The sequence below is a fragment of the Prinia subflava genome, chromosome Z (genome assembly GCF_021018805.1).
Source record: "Prinia subflava isolate CZ2003 ecotype Zambia chromosome Z, Cam_Psub_1.2, whole genome shotgun sequence".
Lineage (NCBI taxonomy): Eukaryota > Metazoa > Chordata > Aves > Passeriformes > Cisticolidae > Prinia > Prinia subflava.
In genome coordinates, this window is record NC_086283.1 from 52,868,074 (window position 1) to 52,880,699 (window position 12,626).

Genomic DNA, 12,626 nt, shown 5'->3' on the forward strand with positions numbered 1-12,626 from the left:
AAAAGAATTTCTACTAAGGCCATTGACACAGAGACCAAGAAGAAGGAAGAGATAAGCAGAAGACACCTGCAGATGGAAAAGTATTTTTAGAAAAGTTTTGTGAGTGCTAGCTGGAAGCAGTGGTAGAAACTGCTATGTGCCAATGAACACTGTGTTGATTTACTGTAACCAATGAGTAAGTATAAACTGTGTTGATATATAAAAGGCAGCCTGCCGCCATAATAAACAGAAGCCTTCTAAGGTTTTACTGTGTCATTTTCTATGTCGTGACCGTCTCTACAATGACAGATAATATTGAGATTATTTTTGTTATTGCTGAGCAGGGCTTACACAGAGGCAAAATCTCCTCTGCTTTTTGCTCTGCCTCGATGGCAAGGAATTTGAGAGTGCATGGAAGGCTGGCAGGAGACGCAGCCAGGACAGGTGACCCAAACTGACCAAGGTGATACCCCAGACTACCCGGCATCATGCTCAGCATATAAAACTGATGGAAGGGGGAGGAAGGGTGGAGGGGGTTGCATCTGGAGTGATGTCATTTGTCTTTCCAAGTAACCATTATGTGTGATGGGGCCCTGGTCCCCTGGAGATGGCTGACCACCTACCTGCCCACAGGAAGTGGTGGAAGCATTCCTTGTCTTACTTTGCTTGTGTATGTGACTTTTGCTCTTTCTATGCACAGAATTACAGAAATTCAGAACATTCTGAGTTGAAAAAGATCTATGAGAATCATCAAGTTCAACTTTTTTCAATCCACAAGTTTTCTTTTACTCTTCCTCATCTTTACCTGCTGGAGGGAAGCACTGAGTGGCTATGTTGGGCCTGGTTGATGGCTGGAGTTAAAACACAACAGACCTATAAATATATCACAAACTATTTTTTGTGGATTTTTTTTCTAATGCAACAGAGAAGTGTCTGGAAGGAATATTAAATCTCAGCTTTGTACCTCATATACAATGATAGAAGTACGCATTATTTTGTGAGATTTTGGGAAATCATCTTAGTCAAAAGTTGTCTTTCTTGTGGATGAACACAGATGCAAGCTTACATTCTCTTATGCAGGAAAGAAAGAAAGCAGAATGGCCATGACTGAATATTTATGAAGACATAAAGAAGTTAGTGCTTCCTCTGGAACTTCTGACTGGCATTTAATCAAAATACAGTATGTCCTAACCTACACAGCAGCTGTAATAAATAATTAATCTATAACCTACTGCATTTTCTTCTTGAGGTTGACTATATCATACTTTGAGAACGTCATTACTTGTCTCCCTTTCCTCCAATCATGAGTCCTCCAATCAACCAAGTTCGCTCCATCCATTCTGCTGACTGGGTGCAGGGACAAGTGTATTAATGGGAATTTTAAAGCCTAGAGCAGCAATGGGATGTGGATTGTTGATTATACTCAATGCAATCAATCCAAGGTTTTTCTGTGAATTCTAAGCCTTTAAAGTCTGGAAAAAAATGATAGATTTTTCTTCTGATATTAGTTTAGATTTGATGTTGATACAAGTTTTTGATGTTACTGTACAAACAACATGCCAAATATACCAGAGATGTCTGTAATGTTTTATTCATGTAAATAATTGCCCAGAGATGGCCTGATCTCTGATGAGGTCTCCATTGCTCTCTCACAGCAGAGATAGATGATAATAAACAGAAAATAAATATTAATGAAGCTAAAAGAAAATTAAGGAAGTGACTACTTTCTCCTCCCCTCCAGTTCACATCAACCACAAACTAATTGTAAAAGAATTTCATTTTAAATTAAATTGGTTTTGATAAACAGCACTTCAGTATATTTTTAGCACAATTCCATAAAATTGTCAGTTAGTCTATGGAACTGTTTGGCACCAATGATTAATATCAGAATGGTATTAATTTCAAAATTAATATACAGTGTTTTCCTTGTAGCAAGTAATCCCTTCCCAGGAGACAATACTTGTACAATGACTTGCAGCTGATGGTATAATCAAGGTATGTGTTCATTCAGTCCTCTATTTGAAAACTTCCATTTCATTAATAGTTGTTCACTGTCAGCTTTAGAGAGGTCCTCTAATCTAGCATTAACGAGAAATTCCTATAATATAACATAAAACCAACAGCAATCATAATAATATTAGTAGTAGCAGCAGTAGTAACAATAGTAATAAACATTTATTCATTTACAGAAATTGTGATCACCACAGTACACATGTGAAAATCTGAATTTATAAATGCTTCTGTAAAACTGGAGAATTAACACAGAGAAGTAGTTATGCAGAAGTGAGAATTTGCTTGAAAACTCCCCAAGTCCTCTTTATTTCCATTCACTGTAACAATTTCCCTTAATAATTTTTAGTCACAGCTGACTTGATGTGTATAGAGGGTTTAATTACGTTTTCTGCGACACTTCAGTTTTAGAGAGTTTTAAAGACAACCCTGCACCTAATGGAGTACCAATTTCTAGCAGGTTCTTAAGTGATGATTTAGTAACTTTTTGATTTACAACAGTAGAGACAGTTACCAATAAAATAAAATGTCTCATAGCTCCAGTGGAAAAAACTTCCAGCAGTACTTGCTTTAATCTTTCATTTAAAACTCACACTTGACCTTATACAATCACTTACTAAGACTGCACTTCAAACTTCTTTCAGCTACACTGGAAGTGCAACTCTTCAGGAGGAAGACAGTATAAGAAAGCTCTAAGCAGTACTACTACAGAACCTTTAAAACATTCAAATTTTCAGCACAAATTATTATTTCACAAATTATTAATATTAATATTAATATTACAAATAATACTTATTTGTAAGTAATAAGTAATATAAGTAATATTACTTATTACTTACAAATTATTACTTCCAACTCCTGGTTGGAAGTTTCAGTGTTAATTTTCAGGGGAAACAAACAAACCCCAAAAAAATAGTCCCTAGAAATAAAATTTCATATTTTAGATGATAAGGTCTGTTGGCTTGTGACAACCTAAGAGCGTCAAAATCATTTTACTCAAAAGAGGAATATTGCGATTTCTTTAAAACAGAAATAATTTTGAACGCATCAATTTTTGATCTAAGAAACTTTCTTTGGACGACTGACTTAGTAATATTGCCAATGACTCTTCAAGATGACATTTAAAGGTCTTTATTTCTGTCTTTTCTTACTGGCCGCTGGCCCTAAAGGCAAAACAAAACTTCAGTATTCAGGATCTATTACTACAGAAAGAACTATAAAAATAAAACAAGAAAATATATTAATACAGAGGAAAAATTAAAACCCCATCTTACTATCTTTGATGATTGGAAGCCTACTGGAAAACCTAGCCATCAAAATTCATTCAAGAAAATCAAACTTTATCTGGTTTTGTAAATAGGTTTAAGTACATTAATGTGAATAGTAGAAGCACCTACTGAAAAGGATTTCAATTCCTGGTTAACATCACAAGAAGAAAGGAGTAAAGTAAGTTCAAGTAGGGAAATAATGGCTCCTGCACAGATTTACCACAATCAATAATTATGAAAAACCTTTTCTTCTAAGGTAATATTTTAAACTGTAATACACTAGCAAAATTCATACCATAATACCTCAGATGCAAACAGTCACTTACTTCTACGTGCAAACTACCTCTCCCTCAGAAATTTTCACTTCCAAAACAATATATAGAGGGACTTTTTTTCCAGATTAGATACTGAAAATTAACTACATGTGTTAGGCTGGCCAAGTTCTCTCCAGTTATTGCTCATCATTTAATTTAAGTAATTTAATTTATTCTTCCCCTAATAATATATTGGCTGTAGCATGGGCAGAGTTCTTGTGTTTTCAGTTCAGATGAGTGTTGTGACATAGTAGTTAGACTGTATTCCTAAATAAAAATATTTTGCATTTTTAAATAATAGCATATACATGAAAAAATCTGTTCATTCAATTCAATCAATTGACTCAGGATTTTGCACTATTTTTGAGATGTATCTGAGAAAGCCAGCAGTAAATGTATTTTATACTTGATTTGTTTTATCCTTCAGAATTCTATATTGGAAAGAAGCTTGAGCCTCTTCCTCAAACCTTGCTTCCTAAATTGTAAGAGTGACCTCTAGTGCTTTACTGCTTTGCTGTGTGATGCAAGTCATTTTTGCAATGGTTTTAATATGCCTCCCTGTAAGCAACTGATTTAGTTTCGTGCATAGTGCCAAATGCTATTAATGTGCAATTTAATTATCATGGTCTTGTGAAAATGGATGTATTCATAAACTGTACAATGCAGAATGATGAAGAGAATTAAAGCTGTGACTGGATTGCAGCAGGGTTTTTAACAAGAGGAACTTGGTATTCATGTTTAGGGCTACACTATGCACTTGAGTATCAAATGAGATATCATTATTGAATGACAGCACAAGATCATTTTGGTGCTGCAATGTGAATGTCTGGCTCATGGGAGCATGTTTAGTTTACAAACCATCCATATGCAAAACCCTAGGCTATAGATCCATTGAGCACTTCAAACTTCTCTGCCATTGCTCAAATGTTTCCCGGGAGCTGTCCCCTGCCACTGGGCTGTAAGGTTATTCCTGAACATTCCTCATTGCTTTTGCATGCACTTTTTTCCCATAGAAGCATTAGTTCAGCCTTTCCCATTCCTGTGATGCACAACCAGTGCCTTAACAGGAAGGGGAGAAAATATGTTCTGTTCAGGTTATGAGCATCTGGCATTTAGGCTACTGCACTGTCACAGAACACAAAATGAAATCCTTCAGCTTGTTGAAGCTGAATCAAATGGAACAAGAATAACTCGGGTCTATTACTGAATTAAAAAAACCTGAAAATTAATTTCTTAATAAGTTTTTCTTTTTTAATTTAAATATAATTAACCCAATTCAACAGTAGAAACAGAGGTTTTCAGATATATATATATGTATGTGTGTGTATGTGTGTGTGTGTGTACCTGTCTATCTATCTATGTATTATTTGCCTCCTAGAGAGGAGATTGTCCTTAAAGCTGTAATCACGGTCTTTACTTTGTGATACCACTCTACTGGCTAACTCATTAAAAAAAAAAAAAAAAAAAAAAAAAAAAAAAAAAAAAATAAACCAACTTTCTATTGCAACTGTTAGCATTCTCTCTCGTAGTCATGCATGAACAATTCTCCCTAAGCAATCAATGCAGAGACCTTAAAGTCTTGCTATCCACATTTTTCCTTGTTACATTTCTACTTCTCTTGAACGGCACTGTAATTGCCATTAAAGTTGAGTGCCAGCTTAATCCAGGATATGCAGATACCAGCTTTCAAAATTTTCAAATGCTAAAACCCACTACACAATAGAAACATTGCACAACAGAAGTCTGCCAGTAATTTCCATCTAAGACAGAATTCCTTGGAAAATACTGCACTTCAAAAGAGAAAAGAAATAATAAAAATACGGCTGAACATGCATCCCTTAGCAAAATGCTGCTTTCAGATACTCTTATACAGTAAGCTTCATAAACAACATTCGGTATATAGACTCATGACAAAAATCTATAGAAGAGTTTCAGAACATTTTCAGCTTGTTGCCATGATCTCAAAGCATAAATGTTCAAAAACTGAATTCATTCTAAATGCTAAAAAAATACCCCAGAAGTTTTCAACACACTCTGGATTGAGTTTTAAATCATATGCAATACTTACATTTATTTCCTGCCACTGCCATATGCTGGTGATGAACAGACAGGAGAAAGAGCAGCTTCAAGAAGATTTCGGTGACAGAATCCATGTTCACATTCATTGAGGCACCCAAAAGAACCAGAGTATTCGGAAACAGCTGTGCTGTACTTCAGTTCTGCTCCTGCCTCTTTCCCACCGCCTCTCTCCGCCTCCTCTCGCGGAGCTTCCCAGGGGCCACACACCTCAGCCGAACGCGCTCCGCATCTCCTGGCACACGCACGCACACCCCCGGATCTGCTCCTCGCTCTGCCAGCAGCAAGCCCTGAGGAGCAGGGGCGAGGATCTCCCGCGCTGCCCCCGAGGCGCGGGGCTGCGGCGGCAGGCGGGCTGGGCTCTCGGCCGCTGCCGGCAGCGCAGCGCTCCCGCTCGGCGCGGCGCTGGACACCCCTGGCGGCGGCAGGTGGGAGCCGGGCGGGCGGCCCGGGGGCGGTGCTGGGCGGGCAGCGCTCCGCCCGCCCTGCCCGGCGCTGCCCGCGCCCTGCCTGCGTCTCGGCACCGCTGGCGCTGCCCGCTGCACAGCCTTTCCCGGCGACACGATTTTTCTTCCTTTTTTAATTTTTTAATTTTTTTTTTTTTACACTTTCAGCTGAAAGAGCGTTGCAAGTTCTGCTCTCTTAAGGGAAGCAGGAAAGCGATTTGCCTGTAGCAGAGAACCTAAGCCTGCGAGTAAAACGAGCAGCCTGCCTTTTCTTGAAAAGTGAGTGATTGACTGCCCCTCAGAAAAAGGCACCATCGCTGTCCCTGGAGGGCTTTATCGCTATTAATGCTGGCATTTAAAGAATCACATTCTCAACTCCTAAGAGTAAACGCCTAAACACAATATAAACATATGGTTGCACCTGGCTTTCTCAAAATACTTTAGCCCCCAAATACCACATAGAGCATTTGCTTTCTATTATTTCACAAAGCTCTCTTTAAAGTGTCCTATTCTCGTGCTTGGGAAATAGCTTCATTTGAGAAAGAGCTTCAGAGGAATATTAAGTCATTACATTCAAACTGTATCCTAAAAGTGTTTGGGTTTGGTTTGGGGTAGGGGTTTTTTTGGGTTTTTTTGGTTTTGTCTGTGGAGATCGCTTGCTTGGTTGGTTTGGTTGGGTTTTTTGTGGGTTGTTTTGTTTTGTTTTGTTTTTGTGGGGTTTTTGTTTGTTTGTTTGTTGGGGTTTGCTTTTGTTTTTATTTTTTTCAAAACAGGCTGAATTACTGTGTATGCTAACTCTAGAGACATTATTTCTCAAGTGAGAAATCTACCTGTGTGCTAGCAAACTCATGATATTAGTGAGGGTAAAATCTGCATTGAAGGACACATCTATGGCCCCATCACTGCTCCTTCTGCAGTGTTTACACTGCATGAACTGTCTATGTTTTGGCAGAAATTACTATGACAATACACAGCAAAACTGCATGTCTTGTGACTGTGAGGTGTATAAAAAGCAGACATAGCGTTTGTGTACTCAGCCCAGTGGTCCACACTTTGTCTTCCTTACTTCATGTGAACGATCTAGCAGCTCCTGTATACCAATGGGATTTTCCATCCTGAGTGATACTGCTGTCTTTGGGTTAGACACTAAGTGCAGTGTTGCTGACTGTCCCTCTTCCATGTTGCACAGACTGTAGAATTTTCTGCAAATTGCCATGTAGAACAGTTTGGTCAAGAATAACTGTGGATTAGACATGGAAAGTGAATTAAACTCCCGAAGATTCTGAATTTTTTTTGATTATTTAAATAATCTTCCTCACCCCTTGAAGGATGCTCTTATTCATCTATAGAAGAGTAAAGTGTGTTCTTGTTTCATGTTACCTAAGCCAGACTGTGTTACGAATTTAAAAAAGTGTATTTCAGCTTAGCCAAAATAACTAAAAATAAAAAATTTGAAGGGCAATTAAGGCAGGTTTTTGTTGCATTCTTTTAAAAATAGCAAATCAGCATGATTAAGGAAAAAAAGGCCTATTTCTAAATTGCTATACTGGGTAGAAAGGTTCAAGTTAAGTTAACAATCTATTATGCAGCTGGCTTTCCACTTCTCCATGTCAACTTTTATTTGAATGAAAATGCACAGAGAAACTGTGTTAAAGATTACGTGAATCATAACCTGCCTTCTAGCTCTCCTAAATCATCCTTTATATTCTACATTCTGTTTTCAGAGTTTAGTACAACCACAGAGTCACTTGTCCAGAAGCTGGATTTCTTTGCTGTATAGCTCCTTGAGTTAATATTGACCTTCTAACTAAATTAATATGAGCATAAAAATGTTCCATGTGCTGCATCCCATCTCTAAAGAATATCCCATGAGATGGTCCTTGACTCTGCAGCTAGACAAAATTTCATGCTTAAAAATAGGACAAATATAACATAAAATCTTGGCAAGGACTTTCAATGCAATGATGTTCTTTAGGATTAGCTCTAAGATCCCCAGGGCTTTGAATCGGGAAGAATTATTATTCTGGTAATGTAATGCAAATTCAGTAAAAAGGCCAATGCCATTGTGGGTAAATATTTGTCTTACAAAATAGCTTACAGACACCAAAAAGGAACATCTAACAGACAAAAGTCATAGGATTTCCTGCTTATTTTTGGACTGAATTGCATGCAAATATACACATGGATATAATGTACTTTTATAATTATGGAAAAGCCAGGCTTAGAATAAAATGGTATGCTGAAATATGTACATAAGTTTCTGTTTGGACAGACAGAATTACAGAAATCTATACAGCATGTATCTGGAATGTCAAGATAGTCATCTATGTATCCAGGGATGAATCTATGGTATCTGGCACTGGTAAAGTGCAAAAAATAGCATAGCTTGACTCACACAGAATATTACAACCTCCTCTTTGCTTCTGCATCATATCTTCCTCCTGCATCCATGAAATATTTCTGCTCGCATAATCTTATCTCTGTATGTCAGTGTCTCATTTGCCATTTCTCTTCCATAGTGTCCAGATTTTTCACTAACTTCTGAGCTCCTCTTTGTGGAACCCAGACAAGTCTTTCTGTTTCTTATAAGCTTCTTTTCCTGTTGTAATTTTTTTAAATACCCCCACTCTTCCAGTGTTTTGTTTTTCTTCTCATGTCTTGCTTTTGAAATTTCCCCCAAACACCAACAGACTTACTCATTTTAATTGCCTTTGAAATGTAACATTGTGACCACTTGATTTGATAGAGGATCCTTCCCAGCTGATCTTCATATATGTATTCTTTTGAAAAACTACAAGTTCCTCAGAACAACTGTGTCTTGTTACAAATTAATCCTTACAGCTAAAACATCTGCAAAATTTATTTGTTCAAAACTTTAATTTGTTGATCTGGGTATTACCAGCCTTCTTTTACAAATGAGAGACCTTATGAAGTCCTTTTTCTAAGCAGACAAAAACTAATAGAAATTATTCCTCTTTAAAATTATTTACACTGTGACTTTTTGTCTATAAAGAAGAAACACTTTTAAACACATGCTAACCATACTCCTGGTACTATTGTTATCTGCTTATTAATTGTAAACCAATTCTTTAAAGGACAGTTATAAGCACTTTCTTTTGCTTCTGGTACAAAATCCACTTTACAAGAGGACAATTGTTTTCACAATTATTCACTACACACTATTTAATAACAACAAAATAATAATTTGCTTTCAAAGCACAAAAATAGAAGTATGAAATGTCAATAGCATCCATACAGCTGACTGTATGGAATATTTGTTTAATGCCTTCCCAATAAATTCCTGATACAAAGACATCAACCAAATTAGAAATTAGCTATTCACTTACTACCTTCTTCACCTCACCTTTCACTAATTGAGCTCCATCAAGCCCACATTTACTATCCAACTAGCAGTGACACTGCAACTTTATTTCAGGAGACTAGAAAGAAGGACAAAAATTTTAAACGTTTATTCTCGTCTTTTCCTGTACAGTTTTCTTGGTCCCCACGTCTGCGTTAGGCCCTGGTTAACCCTCCTTCTAGTGCCACCTGCTGCAGTTGTTTTGGTATTACAGGTTTCTTTTTACAGCATCCAGTCGTACAATACAGCTGGAGAATGTATCTTTTTAATGCAATCGAATTCTTTCATGACCATGTAAAATCTGCTTCCCAGTACTGTTCCCAGCCCTGCAGAAAAACACTGCTGTAATTGTCTGCAGAGACTGCAGAGAGCAGAAATGCTCAAAGACAAATATAAATCAAAAATAAATGAGCAAAACCACATAATGCCAGGTACACTAATAATGATATTTGTAATGTTTTTAAGCCATTTTTAAAGAAAAAATAAAATTCATAAACACATTATACTGCCAAATTTTTTAAAATCATAGTTCTCTATATAGTAGGTATGACATAGAGTAAAAATTGATTTTCAGAAATAAGGGTAACATAACTACGAGTCTTAACAATGTTTTCGTGTTTTGGTTTTTGTTTTGGTTCGTTATTTTCCGGTAGGGTCAGAATAGCACAGGTTGTCTTATTGCAAAGCTGAAAATTTCCTTTCAGGCTGTATTTGTTAAAAGGAGAGGGGATAGAAGTCATCTGTTTATGGCTCATTTTACCTCTTATTGCAACTACAATTATTGCACCTACACTAATGACTTCATTACAGATTTAAAACCTATTTTTTTCTCAGACAAGACACAGGAGACAAACCAGAGCAGACATGGCTTCATGCACCTACGGAAGAATTCATGCCTTTAACACTATTGTAAATCTGTGTTGGAAGGTTGTAACAAATGTGTGGTTACATAGAGAGTTCTTTCTGCTGCTGTCTGACCATTCTGGCTTTTCACCTGAAAGGGTGCCATGAAAATCCTGGGGACAACTTTTTTCAGGGTTTGTGAAAATGCTTCCTCTTAGCCCTTGTGAGTCTTCTCATTTCACAGTCAAGAATTTTATTATTTCCATCATAAACACTCTGTGTGCTATGGCTCCCAGCACAGGAAATAAATACAGGGTACTGGAAAATTAACTTATACACAGAATCATAGGATCTTTAAGGATGGAAAAGACCTCTAAGATGATCATGTCCAACCATTACCTTAGCTGTGATATCTATGCTATTAAATCATGTCTAAAAGCACCACTTGTAGTTCTTTCAGGTATGGTCACTCCACTATATCCTAGGAAGTCTTTTACAATGCCTGACCGCTCTTTCAGTCAAGAAATTATTATTAATAACCAATCTAATTCCCCCAACACAATTTGAGGCCATTTTCTTTTTTCCTGGTGCTGGTTACCTGGGAGAAGGGGCCAACCCCCACCCAGCTGCATCATCCTTTCAGGCAGTTGTACAGTGATAGGGTGACCCTTGAGTCTCCTTTTCTCCAGGCTGAACATCCCCAGTGCCCTCAGACATTCTTCACAGGACTCTCCAGACCCTTCAACAGCTCCATTGCCCTTCTCTGGACTCACTTAAGCACCTTAATGTTTTGTGTGATCAAGGGGCCAAGAACTGAATAGGGAATTTGAGGTGTGGACTTCTCAGTGCTGAGTACAGGGGGAAAATCAGTGCCCTGGTCCTGGTGGCCACACTATTCCTGATAGAGGCCAGGATGTCACTGGCCTTCTTGGCCACATGGACACAGCTGGCTCATGTTCAGTTGCTCTGGACCAGCACCCCCAGGTCCTTTTCTGCCAGGCAGATTTCCAGTCTCTCTGCCCTGAGCCAGTAGCACTGCCTGGGGTTGGTGTGACACATCACCTTGTTGAACCTCATGCTGTTATCTTCATTCCATTGATCCAGTCTGCCTGCATCCGCTGCAGGGCATTCCCACACCCCAGCAAATTAAGACTCCTGCCCAACTTGGTATCATCTGAGATCTTACAAAGGGTATATTCCTTTCCCCTGTCCAAGTCATTGATGAAGGTGTTAAACAAAGTTGGCCTCAAACATTTTTCTGAATATTAAGTATTTAATAGTGACAATAAGAATTGCAATAGCAACAGTAATAATAGTGAGAACAATAATAATAAAACAACAACAGTGTTTAATAAGTATTTTTAATGTCTCATATGTGAGATGGGTATTTTTTAAAACGATGTTATACAAAGAAAGATGTAGAAATAAATGTGTGAATAATAAAGGGAAGCAAGAAAGCAGGAATAAGGAAGAAAGTATTGAAGGACTTGATGCTGAGGTGCTTTCGTGCTTCTGTTCCTAATTAGACCATGTCTTGAAGGATAGAACATCTAAAGGCATGGAGATTAGAAAGGCACAGTGAAGGCATAAAATATAATATAGATTTATCAAAGGCAGATCATAGTATACAAAGCTCATAGTTCTCTTTGATATCTGATTCCTTCCTAAAGGAAGAATATAAATTCTTGACATTGGATGCATATGAATATGATACTGTTATGATGTTTCTTTGATAATGTAAAAAAGATGGAGGGGAGCAAAGCATATGTACAATGAATCATAAGGAGAGGCTATAAAGGAAGGTGAAAAAAAGTATCATTTCTGTATAAACCTTGTTTAATGCATTCATTCATGGTTATGGTGCACATTGCAGGAGCAGACTTGTGGGGCTTGTAATTTGGGAGATTTTTAGGAAAATTCACTCAGTGTAGGAAAGGTATCACACAGATGATCTTCCCAAAGAAAAGTTAGAGGATATGCAATAGTAAAATATACAAGAATGTGCATTATCTCAGGCTAATATTGATGACGCCAGCTGTAAGTTAGTTCTAGAAGCACAAGATCCTAGCTGAATCAGCCAACTCTGAGATGAATATTAGCTTAGCTTGAGCCACAAAAAAAATTATAAAGATTAATTGTAACCTGCACAAGGAAGGTATCTGAGCTGGGAATGGAGTGAAAGCCAAAGGATCTGAGCAGAAATGAACAAGGGATTCAGAGATTCCCTGTCCTGTGCTGTGTACCAGTGTTTACAAACATGAATTTGAAAATCTTCAAGCGTGATGAAGAGCCAAGAACCCAAGATCCATGCCTTGGATTGGGATGCAAA

At 37.7% G+C, this 12,626-nt stretch overlaps 1 protein-coding gene across 1 annotated transcript in view; it reads right to left on the bottom strand.

The window, feature by feature from the left end:
* CNTNAP4 (contactin associated protein family member 4) overlaps nt 1-7,391 on the bottom strand; it is a 200,466-nt gene extending 193,075 nt beyond the window's left edge. The window contains exon 1 of the mRNA XM_063423036.1: nt 5,640-7,391. Coding sequence (XP_063279106.1) covers nt 5,640-5,736 — 97 coding nt within the window. The 5' untranslated portion in view covers nt 5,737-7,391. The remainder of the gene's footprint in view (nt 1-5,639) is intronic.
* Between the last annotated feature and the right edge of the window lie 5,235 nt (nt 7,392-12,626).